This window comes from Euleptes europaea, chromosome 13, assembly GCF_029931775.1.
Source record: "Euleptes europaea isolate rEulEur1 chromosome 13, rEulEur1.hap1, whole genome shotgun sequence".
In the NCBI taxonomy this organism is placed as follows: domain Eukaryota; kingdom Metazoa; phylum Chordata; class Lepidosauria; order Squamata; family Sphaerodactylidae; genus Euleptes; species Euleptes europaea.
Genome location: NC_079324.1, coordinates 41,537,496 through 41,560,623, shown reverse-complemented (window position 1 = coordinate 41,560,623; position 23,128 = coordinate 41,537,496). Strand labels below are relative to the sequence as shown.

The following is a 23,128-nucleotide window of genomic DNA, read 5'->3' as shown; positions in this document are numbered from 1 at the left end:
TGTTTTTGCATCTCCATCCTCCACCCCCACCCCCCATTGAGGATATCGATATTGGGCATATATATGGCCACCTGAAAAAATCCTCCCTGAAGTGGAGTATTTAGGTGCCGTCAGGAGAAGATTGTTAGGTGAGTAGTGATTTTAAATCGTATTGTATTTGTATTGATGTTGTTTTATGATGTTAGCCGTCCTGAGCCTGGCTTTGCTGGGGGAGGGGAGGGTACAAATAAAATTATTATTGTTGTTGAGCACCATTTTGGGTTGCCACAGTAACCCAAAATACCACTTGCAGTTCTCCCTCCAATTATGTACTTTTTAAGAACACTTCTCATATTTTTCTGTAGGCATGGGGTTTTCCTTTGGGTTTGTACAAATGCACATCTTAGCGTTTTGTGTTCTCTTAGCAGATTTTTTGTATCTGCTTGGGGGTGGGCATACTTGGCTATTAGATATGATGCAACTATGTTTTAACTTGTAGTGTACCACCCTGAGAATCTTTGGGAGGAAATTGTCTAAAAAATAAGCACATGGTCCTCCTCTGGATTCCCTCACAGATCTTTCTCACCAGCTCTTTAGGAATCATCAACAGTCTAAAGTGTTGCATATTGGGGCAAAAAATCCCAACTTCACATATACACTGATGTGATCTGTGCTGGCAGCGACAGATCAAGAAAGGGATCTTGGGGTGGTAGTGGATAGCCCATGCTGGCCATAATTAGACGAGGAATAGAGAATAAAACTGCTGATATCATACTGCCCTTGTATAAATCTATGGTGAGACCACACTTGGAATACTGTGTACAGTTCTGGTCACCGCACCTAAAAAAGGATATTACAGAGCTTGAGAAGGTTCAGAAAAGAGCAACCAAAATGATTAGGGGACTAGAGCAACTGTCGTATGGGGAGCGGTTAAGAGGCTTAGGGCTGTTTAGCTTGGAAAGAAGGCGGCTAAGGGGTGACATGATAGAGGTCTATAAAATTATGCATGGTTTGGAGAGAGGGGACAGGGAGAGGTTATTCTCCTTCTCCCATACTAGAACGCAAGGTCATCTGTTGAAGCTGGAGGGTGACAGATTCAAAACAGATAAACGGAAGTATTTTTTCACACAACGCATAGTTAAATTGTGGAACTCCCTGCCCCAGGATGTGGTGATGGCTGCCAACTTGGAAGGCTTTAAGAGGTGAGTAGACATATTCATGGAGGAAAGGGGTATTCATGGCTATTAGTTAAAATGGATACTAGTCATGCTGCATACCTATTCTCTTTAGTACCAGAGGAGCATGCCTATTATTTTGGGTGCGGTGGAACACAGGCAGGATGGTGCTGCTGCAGTCGTCTTGTTTGTGGCTTCCTAGAGGCACCTGGTTGGCCACTGTGTGAACAGACTGCTGGACCTGATGGGCCTTGGTCTGATCTAGCAGGGCCTTTCTTATGTTCTTATGTCTAAGACTTGCTGAAATGTTGCTAGAGAGCTCACGTGCTTTCTGAGGCAGCGCTGTGAAAATATCTTGTGACAAGTATGCAACCCAAAGCCATTTTGGCTCTTACAGAAAATTGCATCTAGAGAATCAGTATTCTCTCTGCCTTCCCCTAACAATGGCTTCCTGCAATTTCCTTTATCTCAAATTAGAAATCTGTTGGTTTAAGGAAAAATGTGGCCATTCTTTACAGATGGAAAGCCAAACAAGACAGGGACAATAATCTTCTCTTCCTTATTAAAGAATGCAGTGCAAATAGACATGTTACTTCATACACATGTTATTAATTCAACTGGAAAATGAGTTAGAAACTCACAATAGAAAAAGGAAATTCTGAGAAGAAGGGAAGCAAAGAATGAAAGCGCCAAGATTTCTCAAATAAGTTAAGGAACTTTGTGTGTGTGTGTGTGTGTGTGTGTGTGTGTGTGTGTAAAGTGCAGTCAAGTCACAGCCGTCTTATGGCGACCCCTTTTGGGGTTTTCACAGCAAGGGACTAACAGAGGTGGTTTGCCAGTGCCTTCCTCTGCATAGCAACCCTGGCCTTCCTTGGTGGTCTCCCATCCAAATACTAACCAGGGCTGACCCTGCTTAGCTTCTGAGATCTGACGAGATCAGGCTAGCCTGGGCCATCCAGGTCAGGGCTAAGTATCTTTACCCAGGGGGAAAAGAGTCAAATTCAAATACTACTGACCCCCATCATTATTCATGCTGCAGAACAACCAATCTATCGTTGTCAGAGGCTTCTGAATGATCAGTCTGCAAGAATGAGTGATCCCATGAGTGAATCATGCTCAGAAGAGATATACTGAACCTGACACCCTACATAATTTTTAAAGACAAACAGAAAGGGGGAGGGGGCTGAGAGGAATCCAGAATCCTGTTTACAGAACTTCAAAACATTTTCTATGAATAAGTAGTTTACTTTTTACTCACACATTCTCACACAATCACTGCCAATAATCATCAACATTGCAACAGGTTTAAAGTAAACTCTTTGAGATTTTCACAAAATTTGATTCCAAAACTAGATACGAGAGAAGTTTAATATCCAATCTGTATATCTAATAAGGCCATATGGCCCCTATCTGCAGATACCTACAACTGCGGATTGGGACCACACCAATGCTAAACAGTTTGTTTGTTTTCAAACTTGGGGTACTCCCCAGATTTGCAAAAAAAATCTGAAAAGTTCAAAAAATGCATTGCAGGTTTAAACCCCCCCCCCCCGCAAATAAAGAAAGTGTTTTCTGTGAATATGCAGACAATGCATTTACTGGTTGAGCTGGCAGCTGCCACCACTGCAGACATCCAGACCAGGCCTGGCTGCCATGGCTGAGGACGCTGGGGGCAGCTTCAAGTCCAGCAGCCACAGCAGTGGATGTCAAGAGCAGTTCTGTGTCCAGTTAGGGAGACGTTTCTGGCCCAGCTGCCACTGTGGAGCATTCTGAGAACCGCTCCAGGCCTGGCTGCCATGGCGGAACACTGGGAGAGGCTCTGGGCCTGGTGATGGAGGACGGCGGGAGCTTCTCTGGACTCAGAGTAGTTTCCAGCTATTATCACTGGGCGGTGGAGCCTGGAGCCATGATGGAGGGGGGGGAGATGGGATTTTACCCCCACCCAAGTCTTGCAGGCCCCCACTTGTATCCTCTAAAAGCTGTATTCAGAAGTGACACAACTGCATGAACCCAGGTTATTACTGGGGTTGTGAGCATGCCTCTCCATTCTCGCACTGAGAAACGTGGTTAAACATTAACTCTGATTACCCATGACGTATAAATGAAGCCACACATGTTAATTGTAGTTAGTCCCTCCCTCAAGGATTCTGAACCAAAGCTTAATCTAGGCTGCCCTGACCTAGATAGCCCCAGGCTAGCCTGATCCCATCAGTTCTCAGAAGCTAAGCAAGGTCAACCCTGGTTAGTATCTGGATAGGCAACTTCCAAGGAATACCAGGGTCATGTCACAGAGGCAGGCAATGCCAAACTACCTCTGAATGTCTCTTGCCTTGAAAACCCTATGGGTTTGCCATCAGTCAGCTGTGACTTGGCGATATGCATGCGCACGCAAACACACACACACACACAAAGAATCCTGGTTAGTTAGGGCTGGGAAAACTAATTCAAGTTAACTGGAGTTTCTACATCTGTTACAGAATTAATGTTGAACAGCAATTCTCATCACGAGAAGAAACGGAAATGTGACAAAATGTCCAAGCTGTGCACATTTCCCCTTGTCATGTCTGAATACAGCCCAAAGCAGATTTTCTAAAATATCTTCCTTTTTAACATTCAGTACCGTATAAAACCACTACATTTTACTTAAATGCCATCACTTGAGTCACAGCTATGAAAAATGCCAATGTGATCAAATGCCATTTCAGGCTCTTTGGCCATTTTTTAAATTTCTGTTAGAATAATCTGAAGAAATTTTTTTCCATATGAATAAATGGGGAATCATCAGCACTCCACATTGTAAAAAAAACCCCAGCTTTACTAGAATAATATTAAACAGATCTGTGAACATTTCCATGTGCACAATTTATTACAACAGCAACTGTGTATACTGAATTATCAACATACACTTCTGAGCTCAGTACCGTAGAAAGCAACTTACATTAAATCTACTAAATGTTTCTTTAAAAACAAACAAATTAATGCACCCTGGGAAAGAGTTACCCCACAACTCCCATCTTTGCATTAAGATGGACAACTTAAGGGCCATGACAAGCCACATTCAACAGTGCATCACCTACCAACCCTCACAGCTATTCAAACCCTACATATGGGGAGTTACAGAAGCAAAACTAAAGCAGTTTTGCTTCAAAAGATACAATTTGTAGCAACTTTCCCAGGTTACATTACAGTATATTTCTATAACCCCTATTCAAAACAGAAAGACTGACCACATTTTCTGCATTGTTAATCCTTCTTTCCTTCTCAAAATGCTCACATGACAAATCTCATATTACATGATGCAGAAGTATGTAACGGTTGAAATGGAGACTGATCGGTCTCAGCAGGAGACTGCTTTACCATAACAGTAACTTGAGCTCTTTACTCATTATGTATATCTGCAATTCACCTGATGCTGCTGCCGCCAGGGGCCAAAGTAAGATCTAGAAGGGAAATTCCAAAAACCACAATCACTAGTCCTAATTCTTCTGAATTACAGCCTCAGCATGCTAGTTCCCATCAGTACTTTGTTCTAAGAAAGCAGCCACAAAGCAGAAACTGCCCCCTTTCCAGCTCACATTTCAGCTATGCTGACTTCAGGATGACAACTCTTAAGGACGTTCCAGCCTCATGTAATAAGGAGCTTGCCTTTACCAAGATAGATAGTACCATGCTCCCTTAAGGGGAGGAGGCATGAAAGGAAAGAGAAAGAGCAACGAAGGAGGGGGCAGAAACCCCATAGCAACGCTCTCACTTCCACCAGACTGCTTGCCAACTCTGCTCCGCCCAGTGTCTACAAGATATCACAATCTGAGCAGAAGGATGGGGACAGCTGATGAGTCATCTCTGGAAGAGCTAACTTCCCAAAATATTTTAAGCAGGGGCTGCTCAGAAAGTACTTTCATAAGCGAAACCTTCTTTGTAACATCATGAATTACACAGGCGCTGTTCAGCCTGGGAACCGAATTTCTATACTGAAACAAACTTTCATATACAACAGTTTAAACAGGGTAGCATTTTCTATCTGCTTCCTGAACAATGTAATTGGTTATCATTCAACAGCGGCCAAAGGAAAACTATGACACACAACATAACATTTTCCAGACCATTTCAATGAAGTCCTTGTAGCCTGGCCATAACGCATTACCAGCACATACCACACCCCCTCTTTAAGGCACAAAAGTAGGCTCGAATCACACATAAAGTATGTTCTACTCCAGAAAGACAGTACTAAGAAAGTAGAAATTTAAAGAATCTAAATTCAAATATATTTAAATACCCAGTCTCCAGGGAGATTCTCTCTGTTCAGGAGCAGGGCCCCAACACCTTTCCAAAATCAAATGGGTGGCAGCCTAGACTGATAAGTTCGCTGGAACTCTGGCAAATCTTAGATCCAGTCTCTCAGGCTGGATGACCAGCTGGCCTCACCAGTTCCCCACTGCCTGCTGTTCTTCAAATCCAAAACTAGGCACATCTCTAACTGCACAGATGTCGCTATCCAGGGCCCCTTTTATAAGCCCTTGTAGAAGGGGAGGGACCTTCTGCCTAGGAAATTTCGTTATTGTTTTCAAGCTCAGCCAGAATACAGCAATCTTTGCTTCAGAACAAAGGAAAACATTTCCACTTCCCAGGAATCTACCTTGCACACTCCCTCCTCAACTTAACCCTACATATTTCCAATATATTTAAACCAACAGCTCACAAGTCTCCTCACCCCTCACCTGCAGATGCAGATTTGGCAATATCTGTGTGCTGATATTTCTCCTGAGAGACCTGATATGACTCCCGACAGCTGATGAGGCCTCTAGCTTGTGAAAGCTTTTAAGACAAGAAATCTGTTTGTCTTTAATAACACAGTTTTTCTATGGCCGATTTCATACATGCAGAAAATTGAGGGGGCAGGATGGACTGCCCCACTTCAGAAAGATGATGAATTGCACCTTTGGATATTCCTTCCCATGAAAAACTGAACACAAAATGAAAACTAGCACAGCCTCCCCCTTTGCTCACTGAGCTGGTTTTTGTACTTAGAAGGCATTCTGGAAAGAGTTTTTAACAAAAAGGAACATTCTAAAATGTGATCTCCTACGATCCTCTATGTCAGATCTCTGCCACTTCACTCCCCTCCATATATGAACCACACCTATCACAGTTACTCCTCTAGAATGTTATCCCGGATGAGATCTGCATTCCACAGACAAGGCCATGCTTCACATTCCTTTGTTATGCAAATATCAAGAATAAGAAGCAGGGCATTTGCTGCAACAACCTAAGGCTGTAGAATGGCCTGCCTGAGAAGGCCCAGGGTTGTTCTTCCCTCACAGTATTCACCTCACTGTAGATGGTGTAAAAACTCCATTTATTCCAAAGAAGGTTTGACTAATGAGGTTTTAGTACTGTGGTAGCAGCTATGGTTGTTTTTATACTATTTTATGCATGCCACCTTGCAAATTATTTTAGATAAATAAAGTACTAGATGAATTTTTGCTGGTATTGTATTACATAATTACACTATTAACTGTTTCTAGTCCTCATTAGAGTTCTGTGGTGCAGAGTGGTAAGCTGCAGTACTGCAGTCAAAGCTCTGCTCATGACCAGAGTTCGATCCTGACAGAAGTCGGTTTCAGGTAGTTGGCTCAAGGTCAGCATTCCATCCTTCCAAGGTCAGCAAAATGAGTACCCAGCTTGCTGGGGATAAAGTGTACATGACTGGAGAAGGCAAAGGCAAACCACCCCATAAACATAGTCTGCCTAGTAACCGTTGTGATGTGATGTCACCCCATGGGTCAGTAATGACCTGGTGCTTGCACAGAGGACTACCTTTACCTTTAGCCTTCATTATTGTGCAGGTAGCAGATCTGAAAAGCAGCAACCAGCAAGTCCTTCCCAATACCTTGTCTCAGAGGAACTGATCCTGTATTTTAAACCTTTGTTGCTCTTCTTCATGAGAATAGACTTACATACGTACCATCCTGCCAAGTAACTGTTTGTTCAAAAAAAATTACTCAGAAGGTAGAGTCAAAAACACGTGGCTCTTGAAGAATAACGGCAGCCAGCGTTTGAAAGCAGGTTAGCCGGTCTATACATTTTAGCTTATTTCTTGAATGTTGCTCATGCTCATTTCTTTATCGTAGCCTGTTTCTACCAGTCAAAGTCAAATTCTGTACAGTATATAATTGTTTCATTAACAAACACTATTATAAAATACATCAATCAAAAACACATCAACTGAAAAAGCTCCATTACAGGTTATGTTCCAAATTCTTGAATAAACCAGATAAACACAGTCTCAAGCCTATGTTGTTATTCTACAGTATTCCAAAACTGAAGTATCTGCTCCAAAAGACACCTTTAAAATTGCCAGCATTAGGGAGTCAAGGCACTTACTACATTGTTAACGAAACCCCTTCAGACCAGAGCTCCCTTCTGTACAAAATGAATAATTCTCCAATTCAACTACAATGCAAAGGCAGCTGAGGAATCAGATCAGCGTAGCTTCATTCAAGACACAGGGATGCCAGCTGGGTTGAGATACCATATTTCATTTTATACAGGCAATATTCTAGGATTTTGGAGTTACCCTATTGTGTTTTCCAATGATTATTTTTGTTCTGTCATGTTCTGTGAGTCGGGATCTCCCATCAAGAAGTTATTATAGTATCACAGTATCTACTACTACACTCTGTGCCCCTTTTGCAAATAATGCTATGTAATCAGACTGTACTATTCGTCAACGTTATGCTACTATCCTCAGCTGATGCTTGATCAGCCAATCAAGTCTACGAACCTGAAGATGCCAGGGCGTTTCTCAGAGATCTGCCAGGTGCCCAAATACAGTCTGTGACATTATGAATACCTCTATCGATGTGGTGAGCTATGCTAAACTGAAACGACATGCTGAACTCCACATGTTCAGTATTAGATGTCACTTAGAACTGGTGCTTTTCCAAAGTTCATTGAGTCGTCCTGCATATGTATTATATCTGACTTCTAGACTATTCCAGTCAGCCACTCTGAACCCTACTACACAATATTATTTTCAGTCTACATGTACATGAAAACAAAACAAAGGAAGAAAAAAATTAAAAGAACAGTGAACTACTCTTCTCCACACAGGTTTCTCAGGGCCTCAAAGATAAGGAGCAGAAAAATAGAAAGTTTTCCAGTGCTTTATTTTCCCATAGAAAAACTTCTATTTCTAAAGAATGTTTCATAACATTAATAATTAATGGCTGCCATTGCGGACACAATACTAGGCAAGTATTAGGCAAGCATGGCAGCTTTAAAATTGTAATTAATGTTTCTCAGCTGATTATCCCTAGCAATAGTGTGAGACAGTACATAGAATAGAACCATAGAACCATATAGTTGGAAGGTACCACCAGGGTCATCTAGTCTAACCCCCTGCACAATGCAGGAAATTCACAACTACCTCCTCCCCACACCCCCAGTGACCCCTACTCCATGTCCAGAAGATGGCCGAGATGCCCTCCCGCTCATAATCTGCTTAAGGTCATAGAATCAGCACTACTGACAGATGGCCATCTAACCTCATCTTTAAAACCTCCAGGGAAGGAGTGCTTACCACATCCCGAGGAAGCCTGTTCCACTGAGGAACTGCTATACTGTATGCTTTATTGATTTATCAACAAGGGGTGGAGGGTAAACCATAACTATAACAATCTAACTTAAAAAAACAAGTTTATGAATTCACCTGATTGATTGTGTAGCTCAAATCAAACCAAAGCTAAAATTCTTAATAAGGTCTCTTCTCACAAGGTGGAAGGGATATTGTACTCACCAGTCTGATATGAACTAAGGAATAATGCAAGTGATGCTATGGACAACAACAGCAAAACTGAGGTGCTCCAATGACCTCTATGGATAAACGCTGTGGAGAACTGCCTCAAACGTTAACAGCTGCGAATGTCTCTCCCCTCCCTATGCAACATGTGTCATCTGTATTTTTACTATAATTAGCAGCATGTCCCATACAGAGGACACAGGGAAAACATTTACTATGCAGAAAAGGAGGGGGACCTTCCTGGCCACGAACTGTACATGCCAGTGGCCATGAACTGTACATGCAGGTAAGCTTCCAACATGCTTCGGTAAAGGTACAAAGAGCACAAAATCATTCTGGATAAGCTCCTGGAAATCTACTCCAATCATTGTTACTGCTGCCAGCTACTCACAACCTCCTTTTGTTTTGCTAGATTAGAGTATGGCCATGAGGAAAAGCACAAACAGAATGTGCAGACAGAATTGCACCACAACTGTCAAAAGGGAATGAGCAAATACAATCTCAGTGACTACACTATCTACTACAAATGGTAAACCTCAACGTGTTGACATCAACAAGTGAATGTCAAAGTATGGGTAACACCAGGGGGGGACTCAAACCATTTCCTATCTCCCGTCTCTTTCGCTTTTCCCCACTGAGCCATTTGGGAGGGTGCTGCATGCACCCTGTAAAAGCACATTTGTGTCTTCCACTGTTGCTTATCCTAGCATCTCCCTTCCCCCCTCCTTTGCAAAGAAAAAGAAAAGGCAATTCTTCCCTCAGAGGGAAACTGTTTCCACGGCGGGACTTTAACCTTTGCCCAGGGAAGCCATATGGTCTTCATATATGTTTTCCTTACCCCACCATGTTAACCGGGTGATGTGCCAGGAATATCCATCCTTCCTTCCCTGTGTGCTTTCCTGTCAAAAGAGTGGCTTGCAGGCTTTGTGTTTATGTGTGGTATTTGCAAATTTAAAACCCTATCTGCAAGGGTTCCTGGCATTCAACCATTACAGAGCTTATATAAGTTGTGCCAAAATTGTTCATACTGATGAGGATGCTGTGGTATGTCTGCTGAGTTATATCATGTCTGGGTGCTAGGATAGGGTGATGTCAGGGAAGGATTCCATGGAATCCTTGGGCTCCTTTCATGCACGGCTACTGTATCTTTGCATGTATAAGTGTTACCACCAAGGACACTTGTGTGTTCTTCTGTCACTGTTGTTTAAAAGGATATTGGTTTCTCTTCTAGGTTTCCTGCTGATAGCACACAGGATCTCAAGTATACTACACTGACATTACACCGGCACTAACTGAAATTTAGGATTACTCTGTTACTTATGCAAAATCATCATGACTGTCTAATGCAGACATGGTCATTTTGGGATATGAAGTCACAATGGTACTCATTTAGAAGTTGGAAGCTAGTCTTTGTCTAAAGAGGAAACATAGCTTTTACATACACAGAAAAAACTGGCCATCACATTGTCCTAGAAGACAATGGGGGGAGTTTAAGAGGCCCAGCAGTTTGCCACCTCTCTTTTTAAAAGATAACAGCGAAAGACAAAAGGTCATACCATGTGTACACAACCACACACTTTGGTCAAGGTTTCATTATGTACATCAATGTGACAAGAATGATGTCCTATCTGGAGGAAAGACTACTGTTTCTCTGATATCACTAGCACTTTGTACACAGACAGTGGCCCTGGTGCGGAAATGATCTTTGAAAAGCTCACACTTCTTGCATCACCTGCCCCTTTGACAAATAGCCATCCTGCCCATCAGATTCATCTGCTTTCAGCAAATTAAATAAGTGAACACTAATCCCCTCGTGTATTCATAATGATGCATTCTGATGAGATCCAGCTATTGTCAATTAATTCTCTTGAGACAAATTAGAAAACCATAAGGGAACTAATGGAAATAAATTGTTTCCTAAAGATAAACTAATCAGAGCAAAATAGAAAATGGCAAAGTGTCAGAGTACTGTCAAGGGCCACCCCACAAAAGGGTTGGTCCTTGCATTTACAGGAATGTTTATCTGGTGTCTTGTTTTATCTTCTGGATCCACTTCTGCCCTAGTAACAAGAAGTTCTTCTCATCATTTTAATTTAATTGAATAAAGAATGAAAAATTCTCAGCAGGTTGTGACCTGAAATATTAAAAAACTACACAGGAAAAATACTGCAAATTTATCAGTCAGCAAAAAGAGACACCAAATTCTCATTAAAAGGACAATCAAGTTATTATATTATTTGAACCTCCTACTGTTGTAAGGCATTGACTGCAGATAGAAGGACAAACTTTTCCAAATCTAGTTCTAATTTGGCTGCCATTATTTTAAATTAGAATAGTTCACTGGTGTTTAAAGCTTAAGCTACCATAGCTGCAATTAGAATCCAGCTAATAGTAAATCAGAACACTTTTAGGTAAATCTCAGATCATGATGAGTAGCTGTGTTAGCCTGTCTGTGGCTGTAGAAAAGAGAAAGAGTCCCGTAGCACCTTAAAAACTAACAACATTTCTGATAGGGCAGGGGTCGGCAAACTCATTAGTCAAAAGAGCCAAATATCAACAGTACAACGATTGAGATTTCTTTTGAGAGTCAAATTTCTTAAACTTAAACTATATAGGTAGGTACACTGTTTATTAACGTAATAAACTTTAATTAAAGTTTTAAGTCTTAATTAAACTATAGGTACACTGAATAAAACTTGATATCATACTTAATAGTGATCTTATTTATTGATAAAAATTAAATTGTAAGTCCCTGCCATTTCCCCCTCCCTGTCCGGAGTCCTCGTCTGGAGGCCTGGTCTACCGCCATAAAAGCCTACTGGTAGACCTGGCCTCCGGCTGAGTCCCATTGGGAGGCCAGGTCTACCCATTGGCTTTCTTGCCAGTAAACCTGGCCTCCGGAGGCCCATAGAAGCCAATTGGTAGACCTGGCCTCTGAAGGGGGACTTTGTCCCCTCCTCAGAGTCCAGGTCTACTGCCAAGAAAGCCAGTGGGTAGACATGGCCTCCCAATGGGACTCAGCCAGAGGCCAGGTCTACCAAAGGAAGCCCGCCCCACGGAAGCCCGCCCTGCCCAACAGCTGATAGGCGGGCGGGGGGGCAGGAACCGCCGAGCCGCCCGCCCAGCAATCGCGCAGCTAGAGTGGAGGGGAGGCTTTAGCCTCCCAACCATTTAAGGCAAGGGAAAGGGGGACCTGGTCATTCTCCACGGCGGGGGGGGGGAGACAGCACACCCACTCGCCTGCTCTCTCTCTCTCAGGCGCGCCGGCTCCGCAGCCCGGCTGCCGGCGCGAGCAGGTGCGAGAGCAGGGGCTCCAAACCAAGTTCGGAGAGCCGCACTCAATGGGCCAAAGAGCTGCATGCAGCTCGGGAGCCGCAGTTTGCAGACCCCTGAGCTTTTGTGAGTCACAGCTCACTTCTTCACATACTGTTCTTTTTCTGTCTGCAGTCAGTGCATGACAACAGTAAAAGGTAAAGGTAAAGGTCCCCTGTGCAAGCACCGGGTCATTCCTGACCCATGGGGTGATGTCACATCCCGACGTTTTCTAGGCAAACTTTGTTTATGGGGTGGTTTGCCAGTGCCTTCCCCAGTCATCTTCCCTTTACCCCCAGCAAGCTGGGTACTCTATTTGACCAACCTCGGAAGGATGGAAGGCTGAGTCAGCCTTGAGCCGGCTACCTGAAACCAACTTCCGTTGGGATCGAACTCAGGTCGTGAGCAGAGCTTCGACTGCAGTACTGCAGCTTTACCGCTCTGCGCCACGGGGCTCCTATTACAACAGTAGGAAGTTCAAATAATATAATAGTTTGATTGTTCTTGTAATGAGAATTTGGTGTGTCCTTTTGCTGAATTGAAAATCTGCAGTATCTGAAGAGTGAACTGTGACTCATGAAAGCTCATACCCTACCAGAAATTTTGTTACTCTTTAAGGTGCTACTGGACTCTTGCTCTTTTCTACAATCTTATTTAGTTACTTCCTTATCAGCATGGAGTCCTTGAAGCAACTCTTCAGGGCTCAAACTAATCTTTTACTGCTATTCACAGTAAAGCAGTGGCTCTTCAAGTAAAAAAATGCAAGCAGCTGCTGCTAAAGGAGACATTTCTCCTTTAAAATAAAATCCCATTTCATTCACCAACATATGATATATCAGATACTACACTGCTCTATATCATTAGCAGCTCACCACCAATACTCCAGAGACAGTTTATAAAATCTACGCTGACAAACACAAAATCTACAGTTGCTTCAACAGCACTAGAAATCATGTGTTAACGTTAGACCTGCATTTTTTCTTCATTATTTATATACAGAAAAAATGGCTGAAATTCTTTCTTCCCCGTCTTTTCTATCAAAGGCAGAATAAATGCGGGGAAATCAGCAGTTTCTACCCTGTGAGAGGAAGGCTAAGCATGAGGTGAGTCAGATGAGCAAACCGAAGACTTAACAGAGTTTGGCTGTGTCTGCCCTCCTTCCAAGAAGCTCAGAGTGGAGCTTGACCCTCACAACAACCCCTAGGTTTGGCCAGGATATAGTGGCTTGCTCAAGGTCACCTAGTGAGCTTCAAAACTGAATGGAGACTGCAATGTGGGTTTACCCCATATTCTAGCCACTGCATCATAACACTCATTTCATCTTGGTTTTTCCATTATGACTAAATTAAATGTGAATTATGAGAATATGGCATAAAACTTCAACTTACCTCCCAATCACTTGCAATTTTGGGTGGTACCTCTTGACCCAATTTTTCTAGCTGCTGCTTCTTATACTTTTCATATTGCCTGTATCCTGCAAAACCTCCTCCCGTAGCCACTAAAAAATGCAGTGGGCGCAACCGCAATACTCCCCTTATTGGTGCAGTGTGGAGTTGCCGCTGACCTGCAACGAAAGAAGCCAAGTCTTTAAAGGGAAAAGCAGGCAGGAAGCAAAGGCAAGAAAAGGCAACAAGTCAGAGAAAAGGAAGCTCATGCTGTAACTAGTGTCTCCATGTACACAAATGCAGACCCACATGGAGACCCAAAATAGAAATCAACATCGTGACAAAGAGTGGCATCATTAGTCACTTCCTGGATGAGCGGATTTCGCACTCAAAACTTCTCAGAACTTTACTCCTCAAGCACTTCAGAAAACAGACTGCATAAATTACATCGGAACTCTTCCATATTTATTTAAAACATTTCTTTCGTGCCTTTCAACATAAGTGCTTACAGAGTTTTATAGTACAATAAACTAAACACAATAATAACATAAACAACAACAGCAAGTTTAGATAGATAGCATTCTAATGAAAGCTAAGGAGAATAAGATACTTTTATTACTTGACACCTAAAGGGTATCAGAGATTGTGCCAACACTGAAAAGGCCCCATCACCACTGTTTTCCCAACTGATAGGAAAATAGGTTAGGATGCAAGCTACAGAGGTGAGCTACAAGAAGCACTTACAACACTGAATACAAATAGTATCTATATCTATATCAACCTTTAATGGCATATGGATTACAGTTACAGTCATTAAATATAGTTGTATCCAAATAAAATAATACAAATAGTAATAGCTCCAGCAGCATCTTATTTAGTATAAAATAACAACAAAATTTCATGTTCTGTAAACATTTATTTAAAATATTTCTATACTGCTTTTCTGTCTTATACTCAAAGCAGTTTCTATCTATACAAACAATACCATAGTAATTTTTTGTTACTGGTTTTAATTATCCGATAATCAGCACAACAGGTCATTTCCAAAGGTCAATGATTCCAACTATTTTCAATGGTTCAGGCAGCCTTGAATTCTGCAACTGGGTTTTCTTAATATTAAACACAAATTTCTATTATTGTAGTGTTATGCTGTTGCTCTTGCAGGTTACCCTAGAAAACAATTTTTGGAAAGGGATAGGAACATTTTAAATAAAATATTTCAAATGCTAAAATTTGCTAATTTCAAATAAATATTTTAGCTATCATCCCATTTCAACAAACAAACCAGTGTTCTTGGCCATAGACAAGAGCTTCCATGTGCTAGCTAAAATAGTTTTTCCAGAGTTCCCTTGTCCCCAAGCAATCTTATGTGTAGCGCTAAAATGTCCCTTCTTTATTATTTGAGAAAAAATCTCTTCCATATCACATTTCAGCATGGCTTTACAGAATGCTACCCAGTCAAGTAAAGGCCATGACATTTGCCATTCTTTTGGAAAAGATGGACGGCACTTTTTAAGCAGGCCTTTGGCTAAATTTCTGAGTGTTTGTTCATATTTACTATGTTTTAATCCTTGTGTAAATGACTGTTAATTGTACAAAACCATTCAGAGTGAAAGGAAAAGAGATATGCCTTATTTATTTAAAATATTTATACCCTACTTTATCTTCACAAACTCAAGGTAGCTGACAAAACAGCAAAAGCTGCAAGAACAAACATCACAAGCATCCAACAAGTTAAAACACATTCCAAAACAGTTTACCCTCCACCAAATGCCCTCTGGAAGATACCACACATAACCTGCACATACCATACATTTGGGACACTGCCATTTCTGAATAAACATATTTTACATTGTCAGTTCTTTCCAAAACATTGTCAGTTCTTTCCACACTTTTATAGCATCTTTATTTTGATAAAACAACAGTGTATGAACTATTTTGGAATGACACATTTTAAGGTAAAATGTGGGAACCCACAAGGACTTGCAGGAGGCAACTTATCTCCCTCTCCCCCAGTACTTCCTCTTTTCCTTCCCTGAAAGCCTCCTTAGTCTCTCCCCTTTTCATGCTTACTTCTCTCCACCCCACCAAACAGTCAACCAACCTTTGGCCACCCTTCTGTCTTCAGCTTAGGGTTGCCAGGTCCCTCTTCGTCGCTGGCGGGAGGTTTTTGGGGTGGAGGAGGGCGGGGTTTGGGGAGGGACTTTAATGCCATAGAGTCCAATTGCCAAAGCCGCCATTTTCTCCAGGTGAACTAATCTCTATTGGCTGGAGATCAGTTGTAATAGCAGGAGATCTCCAGCTACTAGCTGGAGGTTGGCAACCCTACTTCAGCCCCCCCCCCACCAGCAGCTTCTACCTAGGAAAACTATGGCACAGTTGTGTGGAGCCAGCCGCTGGACCAAGCCCACTTACATAGTAGGGAACCTTCAAAGACTTGCAGGGGCACACCACTTTCTCCTGTATACCCTTCTCTGAGCTATTTTCTCTTTCCCTTCTTCCGGCAACCCCCATATCCTCTCCTCTTTCCCTGTCTTATTCTCTCCTTCTCAAACCTTTGCCAGCCTACCTTTTATCTGTCTCCTCTCAACTATTTTTATTATTTATTTACTTCATTTATACTCCACCTTTCTCCACAGTGGGGACAAAAGCAGCTTATACTATTCTCCTTTCCTCGTTTTTATCCTCACAACAACCCTGTGAGGTAGTTTATGATGAAAGTATATAATTGGCCCAAGGTCACCTAGTGAGCTTCCATGGCAGACTGGTGATTTGATCTTGGGTCTCCCAGACCGAATTCTGAAGTTCTAACTGCTATACCACACTCAGAGGCGGATGTACTGTGAAACTAATGAAGCTGAAGCTTCAGGGCCCCTAATCCCAGAGGGGGCCCCTGAAGCAACTTTTTTTAATGAGTGAATTTCTCAACAAAATCAATGGAGTTTTTTAGTGACAGAATCACAAGCCAATGGGTTGAAGTACTTAATATTGACTTTAGAATATGCTCTAATACCCATTTCACATGGCCTGAAAATGTCCCTGTATTTGGTCAAATTTCAAAATTTTCTCAGGGGCTTGAAGGACTCGAACCCCCAGCTAGAAGGGCTCACTGAGCACGCCGGAATCTATTCACAGACTACATTTGGGCAGCTGGATCCTCGAATCCTTCGTTGGTGCACGGCTTAATAGTTCTGTAGTTTTATTTCGTCACTGTATGGCCCATTTTCAAGGACTCCACCCCACCACCCTGTTCTCCACCATTTGGGCCTTGAGGTCCTCGCAAGGGCAGCAAGGACCTTTGGATCTTGTTAGATGTTGCACTATTGTTGCTGGTTGCGAAGGGGCCCCCATGACACTTCAAGCTTCAGGGCCCCAAAAATGTAGGTCCGCCACTGACCACATTGGCTTTCACGGGGTGGCTGTTGCTGAACAGCAGCAAGCAGCCAGGCCTGGGTGAGTCATGCAAATCAGGTGATATCAAGTCACCCAGTGGTTACTGCCAGGCCTGGCCCTGATGACTCCTCCTTCAAAAATCAAAACAACCCTGGAAAGGGCCCTGCCTTTTACTGTCAGAAACCAAGCCTGGAATGCTGTGGTTGCCTATCAACAGCCGCCAAGGGCATCCATTTCCTTTTGGTTTTATCATTTTAGTTTTTTTAACCCTTCTATTTTTTTTAATTTCATATTTTTCTGCAAACCTGGGGTATTTTTCAGGTTTGTAAAAAGATCTGCCTTGTCCATTCATGGTGCCAATCACCAGATCTAAGTATCCTCAGATTTCACCAAGTTGACTATTAGAATGTACAAGTAGGGACCTCCAATACTCATGGGGGTATTCCTTCCCCCTAGTACTGCTTCTGTCAGGCCCGCTGTGGCTCCCAGCTACCCCTACCATTATTGCTGGTCATAGTGGCTCCCAGCCACCACCGCCATAATTGTTGCTGCCACTGCCAGACCCACTGCAACTTCTTCCTTTCCCATGGTAGCTCCTATCTACCCCCATCACCTCCTCCACCACTGAGCCCACCATTGCTTCCCCCCACTGCCCCGCCACTGCTAGAGCCACCATAGCTCCTGGCCGAACTGTAGTGCTACCACTGCCACAGACAAGCCAGGCATGGCTCCCAGCCTCCACTGCTGGGCCTGCGGAGACTCCCTGCCCCCCCCCAAACATCGCTGCTGTCACCTGTGACACCAGGACCACCAATAGAGGAGGTAGGTAGGTGCTTTGTGCATGTGCAGACGTTTTGGTTTGTGGGGAGATTTAAACATCCAATGTATATAAGTTTTTTAACATTTTCAGATTTTTCTGCAAGCCTGGGGAGTCCCAAGTTTGCAAAAGTACTTGTTTTATATCAGTGTGGCCCTGATTCACAGATTTAAGTATTTAAGTTTTACTATTAAGATATAAGATGATGATATACGGTATTTAAAAATAGGCACTGTTTTCTCTATTTCTTCTGCAATTATGCAACCCACATAATGTTAAATGCCTGTTATGTCTTAAAGATGATAGTGATGAAGCTGCATTCATACACTCTGATGACGTGCTTCTGCTATAAAACATAAATCTTTGAACAGCTGAGGAGATCTGATGTACTCAGAATAGCAACTACAGAAGTCACAGAACCTCTGGTCTTTCTGACAATGACAGATACAGTACCATATGATATGACCAATTATTTGCTAATAACTAATGAGGGAGGAATACAAATGGCAGCCTATAATTCCATGATTCACTGAAAAAACAATGTTTTCTTAATAGTTCAAATTACATGTTATCATACAGCATAACAAAGAAAACAGATATAAGCTGATGGTAAACTCATACAGAGGACTGTTAATGATGCAAGTACTAGCTGAATTATACAAAATGTTTGATGTTCCAGTGCATAAGATGTAGCTTCTGAAGGTTGGAGGACAGATTAATTCTCCACCCAATGCCGTGGCTTGGCTATTATCGGGAGCTAGATGGAGCATGCCTATTACTCCCACTTTATCATCACTCCACTTGCTGCCCATCAATTAAAAGTATTGGCTATCACTTACAAAGCCCTTCATGGCCTTAGACCCTCATATCTGCAAGACCTTCTCTTCCCCATCCTTCACCACGACTGCTTCAGTCATCTAAGCAAAGGCTTCTGCAGGCGCCAACCTGCAAATGGGCAAAGTCAACAACTGCCCGTACATGTGCCTTCTCCTTTGTGGCCCCCACCTTGTGGAATGGCCTGCCTAAGGAGATCAGGAAGGCTCCCACTCTCCTGGCTTTTCGCAAACTATGCAAAACTGAATTATTCAAGAGGCCTGTTCTACACAGGCGCTGTTACAAAAGGCTTCAGAACGTTACTTGGATAAATTATTGGGGAACGTGATCTGTGCTACTGTGTATAGTTTGCTGTGGTTTCGTGCCCATTGTGTAATTTTGCATCATTTAATGTGCCATGTTAACACACACTTCAGTTCTCTTTTTTAGACTTCTGGTTGGATCTACAACCCAAATCCTATTTAATTGTTTACTGAATGTCCCATCTTGTTGATTGTATTGACTCATTCTGTGTAATCCACCTTGAGTCCCAGTGAGAAAGGCAGACAATAAATAACATAAATAAAAATAAAAATAATGTATTCTTTCAGCCTAGGTACAGCACTTCAGCAAGTTTACAAGCAGAGCAGACTTTGACTTTGATTGATACATCGTACTCTATTCTACAAAGGCTGTCATACAATCCAAATGTATGGGTCTGAAGAGACAATTTTGAAAGTTCAATGGGCTTGATGTATAACTACCACTGTTGCAGAGTTAATGCATCACCATAAATGAGAACAAAGGTCACCTAACCCACTTTCTTTCTGATGTCCTCATGACAGGAGGGTGAGTTGCAACAGCAATAGGACTTGGTAACTGCTGGTGGTTCCCCAAATGCAACAAAGGACTATCAGCTAGGAGAGACTGTCCCAGTCTTCAGGGAAACCATGGTTATATGACAGCTGAAAGAGGTTATGAACAGGTTTTAGACATCTTTATACATACAGATGTTGTGATTCTTCTGTAGTACTTCCTGACTTCAAAAGCAACTAAAACAAGGGTGGTCTCTGGAATAGTTAAAAAATGAAGATGGCACCTATTCACATGAAACTGTAAAGGAGAACGTGCTAAGCTTCCACATGTTATCGTCCTTCTGTGTTGAGGGAAAGAAGTCCTGCTGAATTTTTTTCCCTTGAGCATCCCCACCTTGTATTGGTATTGGATGAAATGGGTATTACTCAGATGTCAGGTGATTTGCACGCTGCATGAATAGTACTCCAGATGACAAACATATTAATCCTGCAAGGCTATAAATATTAACCAAGGGGAAAATGGATTTGCAGAAGCTTTCCACAAAGAAGGATGTGGCTGTATCTCCTATTTAAAGTTGTATTTTGTAAGTATAAATGTGATTTGGACATTCCATACAATAAATTATAGGACTTGACTTGGTTTCCAAATATGTTAAAATAACTGAAATAGCTGACCAGAACAGCTAAAACAACATTAAGAACATAAGAAAGGCCCTGCTGGATCAGACCAAGGCCCATCAAGTCCAGCAGTCTGTTCACACAGTGGCCAATCAGGTGCCTCTAGGAAGCCACTAACAAGACGAGTGCAGTAGCACCATCCTGCCTGTGTTCCACCACACCCAAAATAATAGGCATGCTCCTCTGATACTAGAGAGAATAGGTATGCAGCATGACTAGTATCCATTCTAACTAACAGCCATGAATACCCCTCTCCTCCATGAATATGTCCATTCCCCTCTTAAAGCCCTCCAAGCTGGCAGCCATCGCCATTGCAGTCTGAAGCTCTATGTCTGCAATAAGTTGGTGTCTTTTTGTTCTTCAACTGGCAAAGATAGAGTTCCTTTATCTTCATTTTGGTGTAGAGTATACACTAATTGGATTATTACCTTCAGAACTGCAACAATTCCCCCCAAAATAACCTGATTTATGCCACAAAGGGATATGTGACCTTGAATTTAAGTTCAAGGTAATTTTAAGGGTGTCATTCATCAATGTAAAAATGATCTCACATGGATGCCTGCTTTTGAAACGTGACACCAGAAACACATTTTCTAAGGCACTTTTAGGATGTTGACTAGTCTACTAATTTCACATCTCATAGTTTAGAGATTTTACACTGCCTTGCTGCCATCTGCTGGATAGGAAGGTGCATCAGTGTCCTGAATAGTTTGTGGGACAAAGGAGCCCTGTTAAAGATGCGGCAGAGTTAGGTAAATTAAATTTCTCTTATTTTTATTCTGGTGCTTCAGACAGGGTCCACTGTCTCACCTTTCTGACAGCTCAAGGCAGGGATGCAGGCCTGAATATTTTCCAAAATGCTTTATTTTTCCACAGAAAATGTTTCCTTAATAAAAATTCATTGTTTCATAAAATTAATAACAATGGATGTAGGCCTTTGCCAATATAACAATATAACACTAAGCTAGCCTGGCAGTTTCAAAATTGTAATTAAATTTTAGGTAATTATCCCTAAGAATTGTGTGAGAGGATACATGGGGGGGAGGACTCCATGGCTTGCTCACTGTTTTATAACATTGTTTTAGGAGCCTAAATTATGGAGCTTGGTAGCCATCTTTATATGGGTGAGAAACACAACACCTACTTGGCACAGGTAGTTCTGTTCGGATAAACCGCTTCACCTTCACACCTGTAAAGTTCTGGAACTTTTGAGATTAAAACAGATAGCCAAAGTCCACAAACTATTTGTCAGGTCTTTGCTACCTTTGGAGTAGGAGTTTGGCAATTGCAGGCCAGAGGCTGGCTTCCTGTCAAGGCCAGGTTCTGGCTGCTAGCCAAGGTTTTGTTCTCATGCTGCAAATCCTGTGTACTGTTTATCACAGATGTTATGTCGGCGATTCTCTGGGAACCGTTATCTCATAGTTACTGCACTGTGGTTTCACTTTGTTTTACTTTCTTGCCTAGAAGGCTTTTATACTGTAACCTACCTGCATAGACCCCATTAGCAACCTCTCCTGCGTGAGAGGCAGTCAGCTTCTCTTAATCTGTCTTTTTGCTCCTAATAAATTAACATTGCTTAGGATCACCTGCCTGAGCGTGTCTGTTTATGGGATGCTAGGGATGGACGCCTGACACTATTCCAGTAATGGCAATTGATTTAGGAAAACATCCTCTAAACACATCACTGATGGACTCTAGTTATGTGGACAAAATTCAAGACAATATTATGGTCCGAAATAAAAGGAAAAAAGATATTTCAGGAACCAGGATCAATATTTGCATTCCAGGAAACAAAGGCTTGAGGTAGGTTTGCAAACCGTGGTTTGGAGGCAAGGCACTAAGTAATGTTTGCCAGTTCAGACAACACAGCAAACTATGGTTAGGAATAACCGGGTAGTAGTTTGCAGAATACTATGAAGTGAGCCATAGTTTGTTTCATATAATCATTAGCTTTGCTTATCTTTCATGGAAAATTAATTTACTATGCTCATGGTGGAACTGAACAGAGAAGATTGTAACTACATCAAAGAACAAGTCAGGAAGTGGATGGGTTTTCTCTGGTATCCAGTACACCAGATGCCAGCAGAGGAAGGGGCATTTTCCCCCTAATCCCCCCTCTTTGGTACAGCCTGCTGTACTATAGTGTATTTTGTTTGTGAGATTCTCCCAACCTCCAGAGAGGACTATCAGAAAAAAACAGCAGGCTTCTTACAGAAGGAGGAAGCAGGGAAAGATCTATTCCACCAACTCATTCTACAGGCTTTTCTGCTGGATCCAACTCTGCATGTGCATGCCAATTCAAAACAAAATTTGGTTTCAAGGAGTGCTGTTTATTTTGTGCCGCCACTCTTCATCACATCAAAAATATTTATGGCTTTTCAGCTACATACTGTAGAATCTGATGATATTATTAAGGATTAGTGTAAAACATCTGTCTGTTATCATTTGCATGCTGCCAACATCATGTAGTGTCCGGGTTTCAAATGCTAAATAAGTGATAAATGATTTAACATTTATATAGCATCTAATATTCTAAAAGCACATACCATATATCAGTCATTCTTACAACAACCTGTAAGGTAATATGTTCTTCCTGTATTGCAGATTGGAGGGGCCAAGTGAGAGGCTTGCCTGAGGCCACCTGAGTTCAGGCCAAGATTTGAATACTGCTACAAAGACAAGATTTGAATACTGCTACAAAGAGAAAAAGTAAAGTATGCTAAAGGCGCAACTACTTAGCACATAAATGGCATTCTTCATGCCTTCTAATCAGACTCTGTCTAATCCCCAGTCCCTACACAATACCCATTGTCATTATAGTGATAAAAGGGAATCACTTTACTGGTCAACTGCAACTTTCTAACTGAAAATATTTCAGATAAAGCATATGAAGAATCTTACCAGCATGAAAGAAGGGGGAGAGTGGCTGCTTCCAGAGTACCAACGTCTTTTTCATGGGA

At 42.1% G+C, this 23,128-nt stretch overlaps 1 protein-coding gene across 1 annotated transcript in view; it reads right to left on the bottom strand.

The window, feature by feature from the left end:
• LOC130486379 (phosphatidylserine decarboxylase proenzyme, mitochondrial-like) overlaps positions 1-23,128 on the bottom strand; it is a 27,521-nt gene extending 4,393 nt beyond the window's left edge. The window contains exons 1-2 of the mRNA XM_056859642.1: positions 23,070-23,128; positions 13,656-13,831 (exon numbers count right to left, since the gene is read on the bottom strand). Coding sequence (XP_056715620.1) covers positions 13,656-13,831; positions 23,070-23,124 — 231 coding nt within the window. The 5' untranslated portion in view covers positions 23,125-23,128. The remainder of the gene's footprint in view (positions 1-13,655; positions 13,832-23,069) is intronic.